Below are 20,173 nucleotides of genomic sequence, written 5' to 3' on the forward strand. Positions count from 1 at the left end.
TCACTTTCTGACTCTGCCTGTCACTGCAGGCTCCATCCAACCCATTAGCTGCAAAGGGAATTCAGCAGAGGCCTTTCTTTGAAGTGATATGCTCTCAGCTTTCCTCACGGCTCCCATGGGAGATCAATGCCTGACTTCAGCAGGTCAGAATATCACACCATGCTTTCTGCCGTTGTTTTGCCTTTCTGCCTTGGTTATTATCAGAGAAAAATAGAGCGATGACTGCTTCCTTTATTTCTCTCTTTCGCCTGCATTCCAAAAGAGGGCAAATTTCATTTATTAATGCTGATAGGGTCCATGGAGACTTACAGATAAAAGACACCATTTGAAGCAGAATGTAATGTTCTGTCTTGCAGGAAGCTTGTGCTTTACTGTTTATTTTCAGAGCACCTGCTGACATTGCTAGGCAACTGTGACAATGTCCAAAATAAAAACACTAATAGCAATGAAACAAAGAGGTTCTGAGCCTGACAGTCACAGCTGAGGTCTGTCAGGAGAGCAGAAAATGGATGGAATCAATTCCTAAATTGGAAAGAAAGTGAAGGCCAAGATGATCAGTTGTAGGTTGACCTCAAAAAAGTACACTCTGATCCCAAGAGGGACACAACCGCTGCCCTGGATGCCCTGCCCAAAAGGACACCCGGAGGGGTGGTAAAGTTTGGGAACTTCTGAGCAGCAGGATCAGCTCATTGGACTTTCAAGTGCCCTTAAAGAATGGCAGCACAAAGGATGGTCACTGCTGCACAGTATTGCAGCATTTTCTTTCTTTCTTTGTTTACAAAGAGCAATGGGTAGAAAACACAGACAATAGGCTTACCTAAATTTCACATTCTGTTCTTCAAAACATGAGTTTTGCTGGTGATGCTTAACACAGCCCAGAAAGGCAACTGCAGGTAATAATAATAATATACCTTTATCTGCTTATTCCTATTCATATAGTTGCCTTCCAGCAGATGCCCATGCAGGTACGCCTGATTGTGCACTGTGTGCCACCTCACTCCTTACCAAGCTATTAGGTTTGCTCAAGCAAGCAGGGCATCACATGTTTCAGAGCCTATCTAGCCTTTGGCTAAACACATCTGTGCTCCCATCAAAGCTGGGCCTGGGCTCCCAGAGGCTGACGTAGGGACTAGCTCCTTGGAACCAGCACAACAGAAACACCTCATGCCCTCAAATCAGACTTCTACAAATGGCTTTTTGGAGATCTTCCTTCAGAACCTTATCTGTTTGGAAAACAGAAAAAAGACAGAAGGCGAAGCAAAGCATGCTCTCATTTTAATGCTTCATAGCATCTGATCAAGCAGGAAAGAAGTGCCTTTGTTGCAGTCCACCCATGCCCTACATTTTCAGAGGAAGTAAGGACTTCTCTGGCATTAATGTACTCTGCCAAGTAGCTGAATTACACGTAAATGCAAGTAATGAGCTTTATTACTTCCACTGAGAAGCCAGCACAATTTTCTCAATGAATACGGTTGCATAAAGCAGACTTCCCCCATGTGGCACTCAGTAAAGCTGTTCTACCTCGCAGACTTGCCTGACACAAATGAGGCCCTTGCTGCTGTGCAACCCTTAGGACATCAAGGAGTTAAATAACACAGGGCTCTGCCTTTTTGGATTCCCACATGCATTCCCACAGCCAGCTTCATTCCTGAAATTAAGGAGCCTTTAATTATGCCTATGCATTTAAATTTTGCCATTACAGTTAGCAGAGGAGACGAAGGGCTTCAACTCCCTGCTGTCTAAGAATAAGCAAAGGAGAAGGGATTCTAAACCTTGCTTTCATTAGAAACAATGTCAGAATCACAGCTGCATGTACAAATACAGAACAGGCTCCTGTTACTTCTATCTTCTTTGCTACACTATCAGCTCAGTATTTAACAGATAGAAAATGAGATGTAATGGGAAGGATGGAATCACCTCTCTTGGGACACAGCATAAAACTGCAATGGATTTTAAATCCCTCCCCATGGTAAACACCAAGTAAATCAGTACTGGGAGGCTGCCAGCCTAGCTGCACTGAGGTTAATGAACAAACAACTGCTTGCAGTACTGACTTCCCTACCATGCTTATAAAGTATGCATCTTTGGTTACATCTAGAGAGACTGCGCCTTCTATAAATAATTGTTCCTAAAGATAAGGGCATGACATCTTTCTTTTCATTTGACAAAGCAGATAGAGCTGATCAATATTTATGTAGAGAAACTGCTTCAGGCAAGCAGACTTCACAGAACGCTCTTAATCAAAAGCGTTGACTTAATGTGAAAAACACTGGAAAAAAATATTTACAAATACAGCAGGGGATGTTCTGCCATCAGCTGTTACACCTCATTTCCCATTTCTTCTTTACAGGACAGGTTCCCAAAGAATGCATTTCTGATAAAACAGTGAAGCCAAACTGATGAGAATGGAGGAGGGCTGTTGGCAAACCCACACCACTGCTGAAAGTGCTGTGCAGCTCCTTGGGTATGGATGCAACTTTGGAAATGTTGCCTTAGGAAAATAACACAACCAGATGAACACAATACCCTACATTTCCAAGAATGTCTTCGGTGATGCTTCTGTTCAGCACAAGAAACAAACTACAGAATGACTCCTCTTTATGTTATGAGAATCGCCATCACCTAAGTGGTCTCAGAGCACCTAGAAGTCATTTGGCACTCATTAAAACCCAAATGCTTTACTATTCTCCTCCTGCCCTGCCTTCCTTGTACCAAATACAGAAAGAGTGTTCTGTTCTCAGACCGAATGAAGAAGTTAATTACAATCTGTCCTAAAAACCTGCAATTGAAATTCACTCTGGGAGCTTCTGAAAACCAGGAGAACCTATTCGTTTTTCTAACATTCTTTTGACATGTCATAGTGAAAGAATGAAGAAAACCCATTCACTTTTAATTTCCCGGTGTTGAGGATAATATTTAACAGAAGTAAAACCCTTTAAGGGCTCAACACATTCTTTGAAACTAATGGGAAAAAAATCCCATCGCAGGAGAACAGCTTTTTTTCTTTGAAAAATTGTGTTAAGCAATGTGCAATATGCTAGTTGGTGAAATTTAATTTGTAACATCACAAACTGCCAACAGGTGAGCAGTGCAGGGCTCCTGTGTGCATTGAGTACAGCATAATGATAAGCAGACTGATTATTTCTGAGTACATCACATCAGTGACTCCTGGTTGTTACCTGCAGCCATTCCATCATCACATTTCTGTGCTGTGTTGGCACTGCTAACAGCAGACCTGCATCCCAGGAGTGTGAGGAGACACAACAGATGGATTAATGTGCTTGGAGGTGAAAAGCACTACTTGAATTATCACATTGATCTTCAATGACAGCTATTTAAACAATGGAATGGCTAATACCTGAGCTTGATTCCTTGTATCAGTGCTTTCTGTCTTCACAACGCTGCAGGGCAAGCAGCTCCGATGCTGAATCATTGATCTCCTGTTGCTTTCAACTGTGTGAGCAGATCTGGCATTGCCCAAATGTCAAATAAGGTTTTGATTAACAAATTGTATCCCCCACCTCTTCCAAGACTCTGGGAGATACAGAAGGTCCTGCCTGCACCATGGCCTCCAGCTGCCTGTAGTCAGTGGAGGAAACGCGGGGCTCCTGTTGCTGTACAACCCAGGGAAGATCGATCTCCCATCTGGGGATTTTAATGTTGAGGGTAGAACTCATTTATTTACAGTAGGCATTGAAAAGATAAGGATATAAACTGCTTCAGCCTCTCAAGTCCTCTCTCTGTAAAGGCAGATGGATGAGCATCTCTGGAAGGCAGTGCATTCTTAGACACTTGTCTTAGAGTGAGAAGAAATGCCTTCCTAATTTGATCAAACCAGAAGTATTAACTTAATGACGTGCATATAGGTAAATTAATTTCAGGTTTAAATCACACAATCCCTTACCAGTGAGATGCAAAGACACTGCTAAAGGATTGAGAAGTACAAGAGACGTTCACTTCTTCAGAATCCAAGATCACAGCTGTGAATTGACTCCTGCAGTCCCTCTGCAAACGTTTTGGATGGAATTAGGCTTTCAGCTCAGATACAGGAAGGAAATCCTAGGGAAGAGTACATGCTTCTAATACACCATAAGTCAAATAAATCAAACTGCGAAGGTTCTGCAGAATATAGGAGGTATTAAAAGATACATTTCATGGGGCTTTTTTTCTCCCCAAAACCATGCTGCCATGCAAAACAAAGGCAGGATTCTCACAGGTAGTCAGGACACTGCTGCTGGATTTACACCGGTGGGATACAGTAACAGATACAGTCATAGTAGCACCAGCTTTCCCGGGTAACACTGCACTAATTTCCCTACCCTCAACAGCTCAACACTTGTGCCTTATTTTTAAATCCAGCAGCCACTTCTCTGCCTTTCACATAGGGTATATAAACTGAGCCATTACATTAACGAGCCACTGCATATAGATGAGCTGGCAACCAGTCTGAGCTGACACAGGCACACATAAAAGCCAAGGAGGGCCCTGGCCATGCTCCCTTTGGTGGAGAAGCTGTTGGGAATTACATGCTCTAGGGCTACAGGAAGCTTTCCCTCCCACCTCCCTGCTGCAGTCACCTTCACTGCTTAACATCCAAGGTAAGAGGCTCACTGGCATTTTATTTTCTTGAAAGGTAGCAATGACACAGGGCTGGAAGGATACAGAAGCGTTGCAATGCAACAAACTACAGTGGGATAAAGCAGTGCAGGTTTGCATCAAGCTAGCTATGGTAACTGCCATGATTGCTGTTCTAACTCTGTATGAGTATTGGGCAGCCTGTCATTCCCTCACAGTTTCTAGAAGGCTGAGCCTGTGCACCCAGACTGGGAGCAGGAAATAATGGTTTTTACTGCCAGGCTTTGATTTCACTGTGCTTGTTTGGAACAGGGATGCATACACACCACAAGTTGTTCCCATCCAGATGCACTGGGAGATGCTCAGGTCCTGCAGTAAGGAGTTGCTCAGAATTACTGTTTAAAAGAGAACCCACCCTTAAATTCTCTCCTGTTTTGGGCCTGACAGCATGTAGTACATGACTCACCTCCCCAGTCTTGTAGTCAATTACTTCCCTCAACTCCTATAAACATCTACACGAAAAAGAAAATCTACATATTTTTTAGCAATAAATAGGAAAATCAGGACACACCACTTATGGGTTGACTTGTCAGAAAATGGTAATTAACACGTTCCAGCTGACAGTGCCCCTTTAATGAATTATTAGTAATGTTCTCTGAGAACATTAGATGAAAGACACCATAAGAATTTGTACTTAAACCAATTTTCTGCATGATGCAACTTCACTGCACAACAGGAGAAAAATATCCACTACAGAATCAAGCTAAGATAATAAGAAAGTAATGGTCTGAATGATCAGTAAGTAACAGCTGTCCTCCTGTACTGGTTACCTCTACTTCCCTACTATGACCTTTTTGCACAAGTGCTTGTCTAATAATTGCCATCATTTCCTTAAATTCTGTTAAAAACAGCCAGTAAGATGTAACAGCGTTGGTCCTCAGCTGTTGTTAATAAATATCATACATAGGTACAGTAGTGACAGCAGCATAATTTCACTACAGATACAGCAGCACGTAGGGACTGAGCCCTTCTGATACCAGCCACACCAGGGGCTTCTGAACAGCACTCCATGTATTACAGCAATACCAACACAGCCTGCTCATGCTGGGCAGGGACAGCAAGCTCACCCTACAGGTGCTTTTGCCTAAGAGTCAATCTTGCCTTCAAAACCTTCCAAGGCATCTTGATGTGCACAGAACCAGCAGTGATACCTCCTACCCCCACCCCAACCCTCATCACCCTTTGGCAGGGGGAAGGACACACGAGCCTTCCATGACTCATTTCCTTTCATCAAGGTTCTTGCTGGTTTCCAGCTCCATCCAGATCTGTCTGCCTTTCACTCCTCCTTTAGAAATGGAACAAACAGCTCTGAGAATTTGCTTCTCTTGGTGGCAGCTCTGTGGCCCCACCAGGAGCTGGTAGCTAAGCAGTGATATTCTGGGGTGTGAGAGTGGAAAGCTCTTCCCAGCCATGCAGTTCTAAGCATCCTATACCTGAAGGCCACTAACGGCTTCTGCATTTCAGCTGTACTCATCAGCTCACCTGAACACTAAGGAGCGTCTGCATAAGAGCCTGAACTACAGTGGGAAGGAGGGGAGTTTGGCACAGGAACGTGGCTTTACCTTCCTTTACATACAACCATGAGAAAATGCAGTTGCTACAGCACAGCAAGGTGTCTCTTCCTTCAGCAGCACAGCTCAAAGGATGTACTAGCATGATATAGCCCAAGGCTCTACTTCTAGTCTACTGTACATCAGCCTGCATACTGGAGAAGGAGCTTTAAAGCTAAGATTCAGAGCATTGTTATCTCACCCTGCATATCTTCATAAACCTCTGCTACACAGCAGGTAACAGACTGCAGTCAGGCTGTGGGTGGCTGATAAGTTTGCACCCTCCATACACAGTGCTCACAGAGATAAGATGGTTTTATTTGTTTCTTGGTTTCACATCACAGGGTTTTGATATGCAAATGTGCCTCCTCTGCAGCAGCAGCAGCCCACAATAAATGCAAGGTAATTTAAGTTGGTTTATACCTTAATAAACTCCCTCAGATGCTCTCTGTGCTGTCAAGAGAAGTGTGCACACAGAGTAATCACACAGATAACAAACAACAAAACAATGCCTGTTTGAAGCCCTGGGGCTTTCTGTCCCAATGAGGAAAACAAAATTATACAAGAGACCTTCACAACATACAGCTACTGCAATCTGAACAGCCTTGTGTGCGAATGTTCATTAATAGCAAGAGATAAAATAATGGAGTTGGTCTCTCCTCCTTTACTCACTTAAAAGGAGATCTAACCTGGGGATGGGCAGCAGCTCACCCAGTCCTCATTGCATGCTCTGGTATCTCAAGCAGCTGCCTGGGCCTTTCTCACATTTTGAGGGTACACTGAAGCAAAATGAATCTTTCATTACGTTTCCATCACTTCACAGGGACTATGAAAATCTCAAATCACAACCAAGGGCTGCTCTGAATTCTGCACAAATTAGAACAACTGAGCCAAGATCTCCGAGTGCTTATTAGTAACTGAAATAAGAGCTTGTTTACAGGAGTAATGCTCAAAATAGGAGCACTGGTTCCAGAGGAAGGAACCACTGAGTATTTTGGTGATAACATGGCTTTGAATACAAAGAATGGCACAGTGCTCACACTCGAACCTAAATTAAAGATTTTCATTTGCTTCGTACCTGTAGATCAGCTCTTAGTATTTTTCCATCTCAAAAAACCCCCCATTGTACATTCCTCTCTTTTCTCTCCTCACTGTGCTCTTTGCACATAAGTGCTTTTCTTCTCCTCAGATAATGACAAATAAGTTCCTACCAGGACAGCAAGAGGGCACCTCTTAGCTTTATAGTCTCCTGAATCCTGAGCTCCTTTACAATTCTGACTACGATGAGCTGATGCCACGCTGTCAGTGCATAGCAGTACACGTAACAGCTCTCAAAGCACTTGGCAGTCTTTGAATTCATCCACACAACACCCTCATTTTGCTTCCATGTTATGAGCAGGTGGGGAAACAGACACAAAGGGGAAAGCAGCCACCCCACAGCACAACAAAAAGAAGTGGAAAGCCAGAACTAGCCTCAGGTAATTGCAGTCTCCAGAAAAGGTTTGACCACTTGCTTCCCAGGTGCTGCAGACCAAAACCTTCTTATTAGGACAGATTAGCCTTGTTTATACATTAAGACACAACATTCTCCTCTAGTTTGCTCCTCATTGTGAAGTAACAACAGATGTGCTGAATATCACTCTCTGGCCTTGGTAATCAGTTGATTTAATTGGATTTGATTTTTCAAATGTAGCATCTCAAGTCAGCCATAAAGTCTGGAATTAGCATTTCACATCTCTACGCAGAGAGGTTTTAAAGCAGCACAAGGAGATGAAGTCCATGCCCAGTGAGTTTCAAATTACTCTGAGGATGAACTCAGCCATGTGCACGTTAAACTAAAATTGTGCAGGCTCTGAGTGAGTCAGGCAAAGTTATTAATGGCGTACCTTTGCTATTAAGAATGCAAAGCAGCTTTTTGTACCCAGTTTGTTCATATGTCTCTTCACATCAGTGACCCATGTGATGGGTCAATAATTCACTCAGAGTGCACTGGAAGCCAGGAATGTCTTGCAAGTCAATTACACTTATATAAATAATTAGGAGCACAAAAGTAAATGAAGGATTGGAGCAGGAAAAGCTCTGCTGGTGAAACACTGCACACCCCAGGGACAGCAGACTGCTCACATTTTAGATTTGCAGCTGGTCATCCCCAATGCTTCCACAAGGCACTTTGTGTGACCCCAAAATTGCTCTTAAAAGGAGCAGCCCTGAGATGTAATATTTCAGGGAACAATCAGGTTTCTCCTGTAAGTGAAAGCTATTTGCTTTCTGCAAGACGTGGCAAACAGCTGCCAACTCAGATTTGATTCTCAAAATTTGCTCCTGAAATGCTTCACTTCTGTGGCATTTATTTGTAATAAATCACTGGAACATCCTAACCAATCTAACAGGCACAGGTGGACCCTGGCTCTCCAATTCACTTGGATGAGACTCGCTTCAGCAAACCTTGTATGAAAGAGCACAGAGTGTCCTTAATACCTCTACCTTCACCTGAAAAACAGCTGAAAAGTCAGATATATTTTTTTCCCCCCCCAGTCCATAACATGTGACTAAAAACTCACATCAAATGCCAGGACAGGAACTGTAGGCTGTCACACACCCCTTCAAAAGGCACTGGAACAACTGCTGTCACCCACCTCACGATGCAGCAGCCAAGCAGAGATGAGGGAAAGAAACTATTGAGATAAGACTGAAATGGGACAAGATGTTTCTAGACAGCTTGGCTGAACACAGCAGAAATCAAGATATTGGGAACCAGGGGTAGAACAAAATCTGTCAATCAAAGTCTGCAGTGCTGCCAGCATTTGTGATCAGAGCACTGAATGATGAAAGGAAATCTTCTGAACTACTGATGTCTGATACTTTTACTGGTGAACCTCAACTGATTCAACATGCAGCATCAGCCAGCACGTGCCAATCCAGCTTGCAAGCTGCTATGTGACAGAATTGCAGGCATAGTGAGCAGAACAGAGGAGCGTGGCAGATCAGCAGGTAGCAATGATGTGTTACAAGCATCAAAGCTGTTCCTTATACTTGTGGAATAAAATACTCTGGGTAAGGACTGCAGCAGGATAGTGCTCTGAGTTCTGCATAAAAGTGCTCCCAAAATGCAGCCTAGGACAACCAGGGTTTATCCCAGAGCTGTATGCAGGTGAGTGACTGCAGCACAGTGATAGTGCAGCATGCAGCACACGAATCACAAACATTTAATTGAAACCTTAAGCAGCATGCAGCCCTTATAAAAACACAACAGAAAAAAAGAATCAAAGAAACTCTTCCCACTGCCATTTAATCCAGGTGCTTATTTGCCCTTCCCTCGTTTTCCTCAGGTTCGCACAGAGGGAACTGTTACAGAACTGAGAAACAGTAAATGAAATCCTGGCTCTGTGGCTGACTAAACCACAGTGTGTGACCACCCAGCAGGGTGTGCAAGGCTGAGCAAGCAGCCTCTGAGTATTCTCTTACTGCATCTCTATTCTGGAGCTGGCATTAGCTATACCCTGTGATGTAAGTTACTGTGAGAAGACTTTATACCATGGCAGCATTCACTTAATTGCTTTCCTTTAGTGATGTGCAGAGTGCAAAGAGAGCAACATCATGCTCTTCTTGTGCACTGAGTAAGCAAGGGCTTCTGGAAGCTGCTGTAACAATAAGTACTTTCTGTCAATGCTGGGTCCTTCTGTCAGTGTTTTCTATCATACCCAGTGCTGAGCTCTGTTTGGGGTGGCACGGAGCCACTACGCATTTCAATACTCCAACAGTTTGGAAATTCAAATGACAGGAGAACAGTGAATGTTGAGATACCTTGAGATGAGATGCCCAAATGGGATCAGAACCATCGTGGTGTCCCCAGGTGCTCTTGGCCTTGGATAATGGCTGTCAGCTGCCTCTCAGCCCTCAGGGCTTTTGCACAAAGCCTTTGCAGGGCACCGTACTGATGACTGAGACTTGACATTGCCAATCTGTAGAAAGAAATTGCGAGTTAATGATTCAATGCCTTTAATAATTCAGCAAAGAATAACAAAATGAGAATGTACAGAAGTGGCTCACATGACTCTGCCTGTTCTCCCCATGACCTTTGTGGATGGTGTTTGTGCTGCACTGCCTTCCCAGCACACATCCTGTGCAGCACACTGCTTTGCTTACAGACTGCTTTCAGGCAAACAGGTGGAACTCTGCAGTCCACCATCACCACACCTTCACAATTCAATGCCTTTTCTGGCAGCAGAGAAATAGCTAGCAAAAACTCTCCTTTCTCCTTCAGAAAAACTCAACAGAAAGCAAAACACATCATTTCCAGACTCCTCAGTGAGCAGAATACACAGCCAACATAACACTTCTACTGTGTTCAAGCCCTATTTTATTCCTTTTGAAACCACAAGGACACAAAAACACTGCAAGGAGAATCATTCTCTTTTGACCAAAATCCCCAAAGATACCATTTGCTCAAGAATAACTTCTCCCAGAGAACCATTTCTTCTAAAAGAATAAACTTGGTATTTTCAGCAAAAATCAATTCTCTGAAAGCAGAAACAGTTCTGCTGGGGAATCCCCCACCGTGGCACAGACAGCCCCACTCCCAGCTCTCACAGAGGTGATTCCCAGCACGATTGCACATCCCATGACAGACCCTGGAGGTGAGGCGGATCATTGGCTGCACAGGAATTCTGTCGCAGAGGAAGGTGCAATGGGAGATGCAGTCTAGCTGTGAAATTGGTCAGGCGCTGCAGAAGTAGCACAAATAACAAAGTTTCCTTTGGTCCCTATGAAGCCATCACTGCTGGAGAGCACTGGCAAATATTTTTGTCTGACAGATGTTTGCCAAGCTCCATGTGATAGAGAGGGAACATCTGTGAGCCAGGGCTGCCCTCCCTGGGCAGGAGGAAATCCCACTGCTGTGTGTTCCCCAAAGCCTTAATGGGGTTTGTACTCGAGAGCCACACTGTGCGCTCTCACCTAAGCTGAGCACTTCAGGCTCTCTCCTTCAGTAACTGCAGTAATGAATTAATTTTGCATGCAGTGCTAACTGCCATAATATTAATGGCTAACAATAACAGTAATGGCTTTACTGCTGTAAATCTTTACTTGCAACCCTTGAGGACCCCAAACACTTCCAGTCTCCAAGAATACACAGTTTGCTCAAGCCTCCATTGCTGCAGTACACATTATTTCACTTATCTGCCTGTGTTCTCAGGAATGAACGATGCCTTCGAGACAGCTTTGTGAGGGGAAACTGCAGCCTGTCTTTTCAAGTAATGTACAGCAGGCACAGTGCAAGTAATGCTCCTCAATACAGGCAGCTGCTGCTTGTTATCATGGAAACCCTATTTGAAGCATGACCCCATGGCACACTGCAGTGGGGAGCACCAGGGGTGCTCAGCAGGGCGGATCAGGGAGCAAACCCCACCAAGCACACACGGAGCACAGCATGAAGACCCACTTTTAAGGCAGAGGGTCCCAAGTCCTCTGGTATAACAGGCTGACAAAGCGTTACAGCAGCCTTCCTGGAGTGGCTCAGCCCCTTCCATGACCAATAGATCCCACAGTCTGCACACCCCACACAGTTCATACACGTTTTCAGGCTGTGGGAGCAGCAGGGAGGGCTTGGCACAGCCTTGTGCTCTTACCAAGGATAGCTGGAACACTCCTGATTGACCCAGTTTAAATAGAAGTGATGGGTGCTCCTCCTCTGTGACAGGAGACAAATGAGGCACATAAGCAGACTTAGGCAAGGTTACGCTCCTGCTGTACTTCAAATTGATTCACTGCGAGGTCAGCTCTGTTTGGCAGTCCTTGATTCTGCTACAATTCTGATATCACAACAGGTTTGGGATACTGCAACAGGCAGATTCCTGCTCTAGCCATGGCAGTGAATGAAAAGCAAATGAGCTGTATTCTCCAAAGGTCTCAGTAGAAAAGAAGCCAGCAAATAACACACAATAAGACTAAGTGCTGCTGTTTGCTTTTCTAATAAAAAAGGATTTCAGAAGGTATCAAGAGTGGGATATTTCACATACTTTGTTCAGAGGAAGTTCAACAACAACAAAAAAAAACCAGAAAGGACTGAAAGAACTGATTTTTGAAAAGAGCTGAACAGGACTGAAAAAATAATCCTTTAACTCTGTATCCCCCTTTTTTCTACCTAAGCTCCTTAGAGCTTCATCTGAATCCCTAACAAAGATGCATTTCTATCAAAAGCTGTGAGTTCAGAGGGCTGCTTTGCGTTCATGCTTTCCCCCTGTAATGATGAGGTTCTGCCAGCTCTGTTTGTACCTCCTTTGCGGTGAGGGAAGAAATACATTTGAAGCCACGGGTATCAAAACTACAGTTAAATGTGTTAAAAGATGTTGCTCTTGCCTGACCCCCATCAAACCTCAACCACCTTCCCCTTCCTACACCCGCTGCTCCCCAGCACCGCACGTGACTGAGATTAAAGCCATTTCCATGGATTAATGTGCTCCACAGAGGACTTACCCAGAGCACCATTAATGCGTCTGGGCATTACCCCACATTCAGAAGTGCTCACAGCAAACCAACTGAGAGCAAGTAGGAGCAGAGGACCACTCAGTTGCATCCCTGGTGAGCAGAGGAGCCCCAGCTGGTACGTAGCATGCAGGACCTCTAACCACTGCTGTTACACAGTTGCAGAAGTGCATCTCTCCAGAACTACCTACCTGTGCGTTTGTAAGTTATTCTGGGTATGGGGGGTGATGGAGGTTAGTTAGGAAAGATCAGGAAGTGAACAACAGAAACATAAAGGTTTCTGCTTATTGCAGTGATCTCTGAAATATGAGTGGAAAAGCCCAGTGGAAGCTGCATGTTTCTGCAGCCAACCTCGACATGCCATCACTACTCAGGGCAGTGCTGCTGTCCCATCACTCAACACTGCTGGGGACAGCAGAGCTCTGCCAGCTCCTCCTAAAGGCATTTCTCATGCAGCACAGCCTGCAGTGCTGTGTGTGTTTGGGCTGACAGGAAACACCCTGCTAAATATTAGCTACAATGCAGCCAGTCAGTTACCTTCAGTGATTTAAATGGAAAGGACTAATGGCTGTATTACATAAATTGCTTTCTGTAACCTCCCCTGTAGCATGCTCAGTGTTGGTACGGGAGGGAATGCTTCTCTTGCTGAAGAGAATCAACACATTCCAGCTGTAAGTGGGAGCAAGAAAGATTTGTTGAGGGTAGGATTGCTTTGCCACCCTGGCTCAAGAAGGGTGTTTTCTTCAGACTTTGATCTATCTGGGTTGCTTAAACAGGGCTTGTAAAGCAGTCTGAAGACAGCAGGGAAGATTTAAAGAGGAAGAAAAGGAGCAGCAAAGTTGGGAATGTTTCCAAGGTTGCAGCCCAGATTGTGCTGATTGGCTTCCTCTCATCTCTGTGATAATTATCTGTTGATTTGTATGTCTGGATTAATCCAAAGATTTCAAGTGAAGGCTGAATCAGGTCTACCAGAATCGTGGTAACATCTGTGACAGCCCCAGCAGGAAAAGCCAGCTGGATCAGAGAACCTCTTCCATTTCTCCCCTTCACACCATTCCACAGGGCTCTGAGCACCTCTGCCCAAGGCACACGTGCAGCTCAGGGTGTGCAGGCAGTGGCACGGAGGCATTCTGCTCTGCTCCAGCACTGACACTCAGAGCTCACACTGCTGCAGAAAGAAGCACAACACAACAAATACCAACAGCAGCTGGAGCCACACATTCCTGCACACAGGGAAATTAAGGTTAAATACTGCAGAGCTTCTGAGAACCGTGCGTTGTGCAGCAATGTTTTCTTTTTGCACAAACTATGCATTAACATGAACACATGGAAACGGAGTCAAGAAAAGCAGACTTGAAGATTGTTTGGAGAGTGACCCCATTCCCTTCCTCAGGTTCTTGCTTAAAGTTTAACTATGCAGCTACATTCACCACCAATACGTTCAGCAGCAAACGTTCAGAACAGTGAAAAGCTATGGCACAATGACCTTCATTTCTTCATCCTCTTTTATGAGCAGAGGTTTCAGTGTAAGCACAGGCTGTGACACAAAGCAACAAATTTGTATTTTACTTCTGGCTTTATGAAATGTAATTCATGCTTATCAATAACATTATGCCTTTGCTACTGGTTGCTGCATCAAAAGGTAAATCTGTGGTCTCTGTAACTACTCTATCTAATGGAGAGATTTATTTTAGCTATCTAAAACATTAAGCAGCTTCTGCTTCAGAGTAAATGGAAGAAAATCTTTGCTAAAGAGCAGCTCGCTCCTGCATGGTGCAGAGACACGACGTATCCACTCAGAAGGAGCACAGTCTTCCTTTACCAGCAATTAGGAGCCAGCTTTACTACTGGCACAAGCAGAGCATCTACCATTTAAAAACTGAATTGAAGCAAGGCAAATTTTGCACTAACTCATGTCAGTAGATGCAATCCAACACAGTGGCACAGAATGAACAGCAATCAGCTGCACAGCCCCCAGCACCTTCTGGTCTGGGATGCACTGCTGAAGCGCCACACGTGCCACAGCAAACATCCCAGCCTGTGAATGGCTGAGGATGCTTTGTCCTCAGAGATGCAATAAACTCAAAATACTCTCTGCTTGAGTCACCAGCGAGGACATTTTCCCACCATGTTTCTGAGTTGTTTTAAGCTGAAGCATTTTGCCCCCAAGAAATGTAATTACAGCACACAGCAAAGTTCAGCTGCACAAGAAGAATTTTGTTTAATAAAGGCTAAAGAGGCACACAGGGTACATTCCCAGGCTGGGTCAGCTCATCTAACACATCTTCTGTTAGAAAGGAAGACATTTTGTGCCTGAGGGGTCATCAATTCTAAAGTGGATTATCTCTAAGAATATCCCTATGTTTGGGGTCAAAATCTGCCCACGAACAGAGCAGGCCATCTGCAGCTCTGCAGTGCATGAACCTCACCCCACACCTACATCAATGACTGACTGCAGAACTGGGACACTTCTGCACGTTTGCTGATCCCGCTCTGATCACATCTGTGCTATTTCCCCCATCAGTGACTCCTTCTTCCTGGGTCTCTTGCTAACATGGACAGCCAGAAAGGACAAGATTAAGAGACACAGAGCTGCACTTTCCCTTAAGAATGGATTTCAAAATCCACTCCTTTTCTCTTGCATTACCTTTGGGATGTGTGAACACCCAACTATATTCCAGCAGCTGCATAACCCTTTATTTTATTCTCTCCTAGGAGTCCTGCTTCTGTGTTTCCAGAGCTTGAAATTCACACCTCAAACCCAACCTATAACCATGCTAAAAGTCACTGCATCAGTCTGGCTTCATTAGACATTCTGCACCCTCTCCCGTTTCCTCCTAAATGCACACTCCACATCACGCCTGATGAACACACACACACTTCATTGAGCCCAGCTTCATCTTCTACAAGACAGAAAAAAACTCAAAGCTGAGCTTCTCCCTGTTTGTTTTCCCACTGCGTGCCCACAATGAACTTTGCTGCTTCCCTATTCCTCTGCTTGTTCCACTGAGCAGGGGACAACATTAACAGCTGACCGATTCTTAACTTCACAAGTTTACTAAGCAAGCCAAAATGATTTTTTTGTTGTTGTTTGCTGGAATGCTCCTTAGGCAAAAATCTGCTCATTTTCTCATATACTTACTGGAAATTTTCTCCAGTAGTGGAGGGAAAATATGCAAATGGTACAACTTTTTCCTAAGCAGGAATCTTGAGACCTTGGCAGTCTTTACTCCTTGCCTGCAGGTACAAATGCGACCCATGATGTTCATTATTTCTTATTCTGCAGAACACCAGCAGCACAGGGAATGTTCAACTACCTCCGGAAACGCTTTGCCAGCCACATCACAGAACGAAGCCGGAGAAAAGCAAGGCTTGTTTCTAAAGATGGAAGGTGCAACATAGAGTTTGGTAACGTACAGCAGTCAAGGTTTGTCTTTTTGATTGATATATGGACAACTGTCCTGGATTTGAGATGGAGATACAAAATGACTATCTTCATTTCAGCGTTCTTAGGCAGCTGGTTTCTGTTTGGTCTCCTCTGGTACGTTGTGGCCTACATACACAAAGACCTTCCAGAATTCAATCCTTCCATAAATCACACCCCTTGTGTTGAGAATATCAACGGTCTGACTTCAGCTTTCCTGTTCTCCTTGGAGACACAGGTCACTATTGGCTATGGCTTCAGATGTGTCACAGAACAATGTGTCACTGCCATTTTCCTGCTCATCTTCCAGTCTATCTTGGGGGTCATCATCAATTCTTTCATGTGCGGTGCCATCTTGGCCAAGATTTCAAGGTCCAAGAACAGGGCCAAGACCATCACCTTCAGCAGGAACGCTGTCATCAGCAAACGTGGTGGGAAGCTCTGCCTCCTCATCAGGGTGGCAAACCTCAGGAAGAGCCTTCTCATCGGGAGTCACATCTATGGCAAACTCTTGAAGACCACCATCACCCCAGAAGGAGAGACAATCATTCTGGACCAGGTCAACATAGAGTTTATCGTTGATGCTGGCAACGAAAATCTCTTCTTCATTTCCCCATTGACTATTTACCACATCATAGACAAGAACAGCCCTTTCTTCCACATGGCAGCAGAAACAATTCTGCAGCAAGATTTTGAACTGGTGGTGTTTTTAGATGGCACCGTTGAAGCCACCAGTGCTACCTGCCAAGTGAGGACATCTTACATCCCAGAAGAGGTGCTCTGGGGTTATCGCTTTGCTCCCATTGTGTCCAAGACCAAAGAAGGGAAATACAGAGTAGACTTCCAGAACTTCAGCAAGACAGTGGCAGTGGAGATGCCCCACTGTGCCTTCTGCCTCTACAATGAGAAAGAAGCTAAAGCCAAAGAGAAGAAAGGCTTTGACAACCCTGGTTTTGTCTTGGCAGAAGTTAGTGAAGCCAGTGACACAAAAATGTAGCTCCAAATCTTTGTCAGACTGCACTTTTCTGCATAGTTAAATCAATCTTGAGAGGATTAATGACTTAGTAAAACCAATAACAGGTTTGTTTTAACTCTACATCTTATCTTCTCAAAAGCCTCAAATCAGAGAGGACCAGCATACCAGTGATCACAGAACACTATTTAACAACGCTATGTATTTCATAGAATTTATATTTTTATATCTGGGACATTTTATGAAGCTGCTAAGTTGGAGCATCCAACTCACTTGAGCTCCTGGAGGCACATCAGTCTTACAAAGCCTGGAAAGAGAAACTTTAAGTCACTCTTAAGGAGCAAAGCTATGAGAACATGAGCATGAGAAGGACAGACAGAAGGCCAAAATTCTCCATAAGGACCAAAGGGACTTAAAAGTCAAAACCTCACCAGAAATGCATGTCTCTCATTGCCAAAGCCCTCTATGGATGCAGACCCTTCGGCTCCAAACCTTTTGAACACTTTTGAACATCTTGAAACAATTCCTTCTTATTTTGAGCTGTCATATGAATAGAAATGGAGCACTAAGGGATGGTACACATTTAGGAAGGGATTTTGAAGACAGAGCCTATGCCATCCTGCTGCAACTTCAACATCATAAAGAGCTCTCTTCTGTGAAAGCTTTTGATCCCTTGAGGGAAAATACCAGATGGAAAGCAAAAACAAGCACAAGCAGACACCTGTCATGAGAGACAAGGAACGTTGCAGCTTGTTCTTAGTTGTCTCACCCTCCTGACACCCCTCTGTCCACTTCTGCCAGGAGGCAGCATCTGTGATACTGAGAAATCTCAGAAGGCAACAGGCCAGTGGAACAGCAAGCACTGCAGGGAGGTGAAGAACACACAGACTGCAGCACATCTGGTGGGAGAGCAATTCTCTGGGAGAAGAGAGGAACTTCCCAGCACGAGATGCATCTTTGGAACAGCCCAAGCACAAACACCAACAGGCCTTTCTTTGAAGCTACGACAAAAGCACGGTGAAATGCTGTAACACAACGGATCCTGCAGTAATGACAGCATAGCGGCAAAGTCTTGGGCTGCAGCAAGGGAGGATATGCTCAAAACAACAGCTGTGGGCACAGAAATAAAGGAAAGAAACTGCTCATCCTTGGTAGGCCTCAGGTAGGGAGGGATCTCCAGCAGAATCCCCTCACCTCCATTGCAAACCTTTAAATGAGGGCTGGGAAGGGGTGGATCCTGGTTGCAGCCCTTCCATCACTCAGTGCATTGCATGCACCTGAGCTGCCCTGTGCTGGCCCTGCCTTCCCACCAGGTGCTCCACCCCTGCTGCAGGCTGTGCCTCAGCATTGCCATTACACACAGCAGTGATGCTCAGGAGCCCCCAGAAAAGATCTCCACATCCAGTTTCATATGGTTCACCTCACCAAAACAAAGCATGCATTTCTACAGCAGACAAGTTCTGCTCATTGGTAACTAGGAGTACATTTTCCTGCTTTAATTTTTGGCATTTAGATTTCAAATGCAGCAGAAGCCTTCAATTGCTTTTTGGTGACTTCCATCCATATCCTCACAATCCGATATTTTTGGTCTCCTGATGCCCCCCAAAAGTTCTTTTGTTGAGAGCTCAGGTGATGGGACCAGAGCGAGAGATTCGCTCTTCTCAGTGATGTAAATCAGACCATCTATTTTAAACACTGGTAAAACAGATGTGTCTTTTTAAATGCAGGATCGAGGGGTTGTAAAAGAAAGGCACAACCAAGTGGTCAAATAACCACAACAGCATTGTGAGTGGACTGAGTGTAGCAATAGAGATCTGGGAGCCAAGGGAGTTCAGCCCCAGTGGAGCATCGGCCCCTCTGGTGGTTCAGAACAAATCACTCTGGCATGGATTTCCAATTTGCCATCTGTAAGATGGGATGTGAGGTTCTCACTCTGTACAAAGAATAATGTTAAGAACAGTGATGTCACTAAAGCACTTTAAAAGCCACTTCTCAGCCGTCTCAGTCTTTCTTCTGCACATCGTTGTTAAATCCCTCTTCACTTTGGATGAGCAGCACAGAAAGTTCTGTTCTCATCACCTATCAGAACTACTGCACGTGGCTGCATGGCAAGGAGGAACTGCCAGCACAAATCCTCAGAGTCACTAACAGATATTGCCCAAATCCTTAAGAGTGGGGATTCTGCAGTCCTGCAAACACTGCCAGCAGTAAAAACGTTTTACAGTCACAATCAATGCAGCACCTGTGGCTCTCAACACAAAGGCAGCTGCTGCCCACTGCCCTGCCTGGCACACAACAGTGCCCAAGTAAGAATGCAGTCTTTACTAAGGTCCAATCCACCTCTGCAAGGAAACGATAGGAAAGAATCCTGTATTCATTCATGAAAGTTGGCTTGGATGTAAATGAGGAGAAAAGTCACCAAACACTCAAGTGCTGACCCAAGAGGCAGCGAGCGTCCTTCACACTGCAAGGGGTCTCCAAACAATGCACCTGCAGGCACTGCCCTTGGGAAGCCATCTCAAAACTCTGAGCCTCAAGTTCATCAGGATGCTCCTCTCTGTGCTTTTGTTCTCTGAGTTGTTACTCAGCGTTGTAACACTGTAATGCAATGGAATGTGCAACAGTGACAATGTAGTAGCAAAGCCTCAGGATACAGCAAGCTAGGCCTTGCTTAAATACAACAGCTATAGGCACACAGGCACAAAAAAAGAAGCTGCAAAGCTTTTTACCTTTGGAAGGCCTCCGGTACACAAGAATGCCCAATAAAACTCCCTCACTTCCAGTGCCAACCCTTAAATGAGGGCTGGGAAGGGGTGGATCCTGGTTGCAGCCCTTCCATCACTCAGTGCATTGCATGCACCTGAGCTGCCCTGTGCTGGCCCTGCCTTCCCACCAGGTGCTTCATCCCTGCTTCAGGCTGTGCCTCAGCATTGCCACTACAGCTGTCTACAAAGCATTAAGTGCTACCACAACTCAAACAGAAGACAGCTGATCTCACTTGAAAGATAATAATCTGTTGTTTAGTCTACTCTGACAGTCACACCTTCCTCAATTTCTAGCCTTGCTGCCTGCACTAACAGAGGGGAGATGGTTGCACTCTTTCATTTT

The 20,173-nt window shown here is 44.8% G+C and overlaps 2 protein-coding genes across 4 annotated transcripts in view; one reads left to right on the forward strand and one right to left on the reverse strand.

The window, feature by feature from the left end:
- The window catches only part of KCNJ5 (potassium inwardly rectifying channel subfamily J member 5), a 51,829-nt gene that overhangs the window by 27,359 nt on the left and 4,297 nt on the right, over positions 1-20,173 (reverse strand). For all 3 annotated transcript variants that reach the window (XM_052697116.1, XM_052697117.1, XM_052697115.1), the window contains exon 2: positions 9,990-10,147. Coding sequence is in view for 1 of the 3 variants with exons in the window: in XM_052697117.1 (XP_052553077.1) it covers positions 9,990-10,024 (35 nt within the window). In the remaining 2 variants the exon portion in view is untranslated. The remainder of the gene's footprint in view (positions 1-9,989; positions 10,148-20,173) is intronic.
- KCNJ1 (potassium inwardly rectifying channel subfamily J member 1) lies at positions 4,456-17,089 on the forward strand. The gene is made up of 2 exons (XM_052697127.1): positions 4,456-4,598; positions 15,955-17,089. Exon 2 carries the CDS (start codon positions 15,974-15,976, stop codon positions 17,087-17,089), a length of 1,116 nt encoding a protein of 371 aa, XP_052553087.1. The 5' UTR covers positions 4,456-4,598; positions 15,955-15,973.

Source organism: Tympanuchus pallidicinctus, unplaced genomic scaffold, assembly GCF_026119805.1.
Source record: "Tympanuchus pallidicinctus isolate F22 unplaced genomic scaffold, pur_lepc_1.0 scaffold30, whole genome shotgun sequence".
Lineage (NCBI taxonomy): Eukaryota > Metazoa > Chordata > Aves > Galliformes > Phasianidae > Tympanuchus > Tympanuchus pallidicinctus.

What these genes read in the sequence shown, in the direction of transcription:
- KCNJ1 (XM_052697127.1), top strand. Translation starts at nt 15,974, where the DNA reads ATGTTCAACTACCTCCGGAAACGCTTTGCCAGCCACATCACAGAACGA.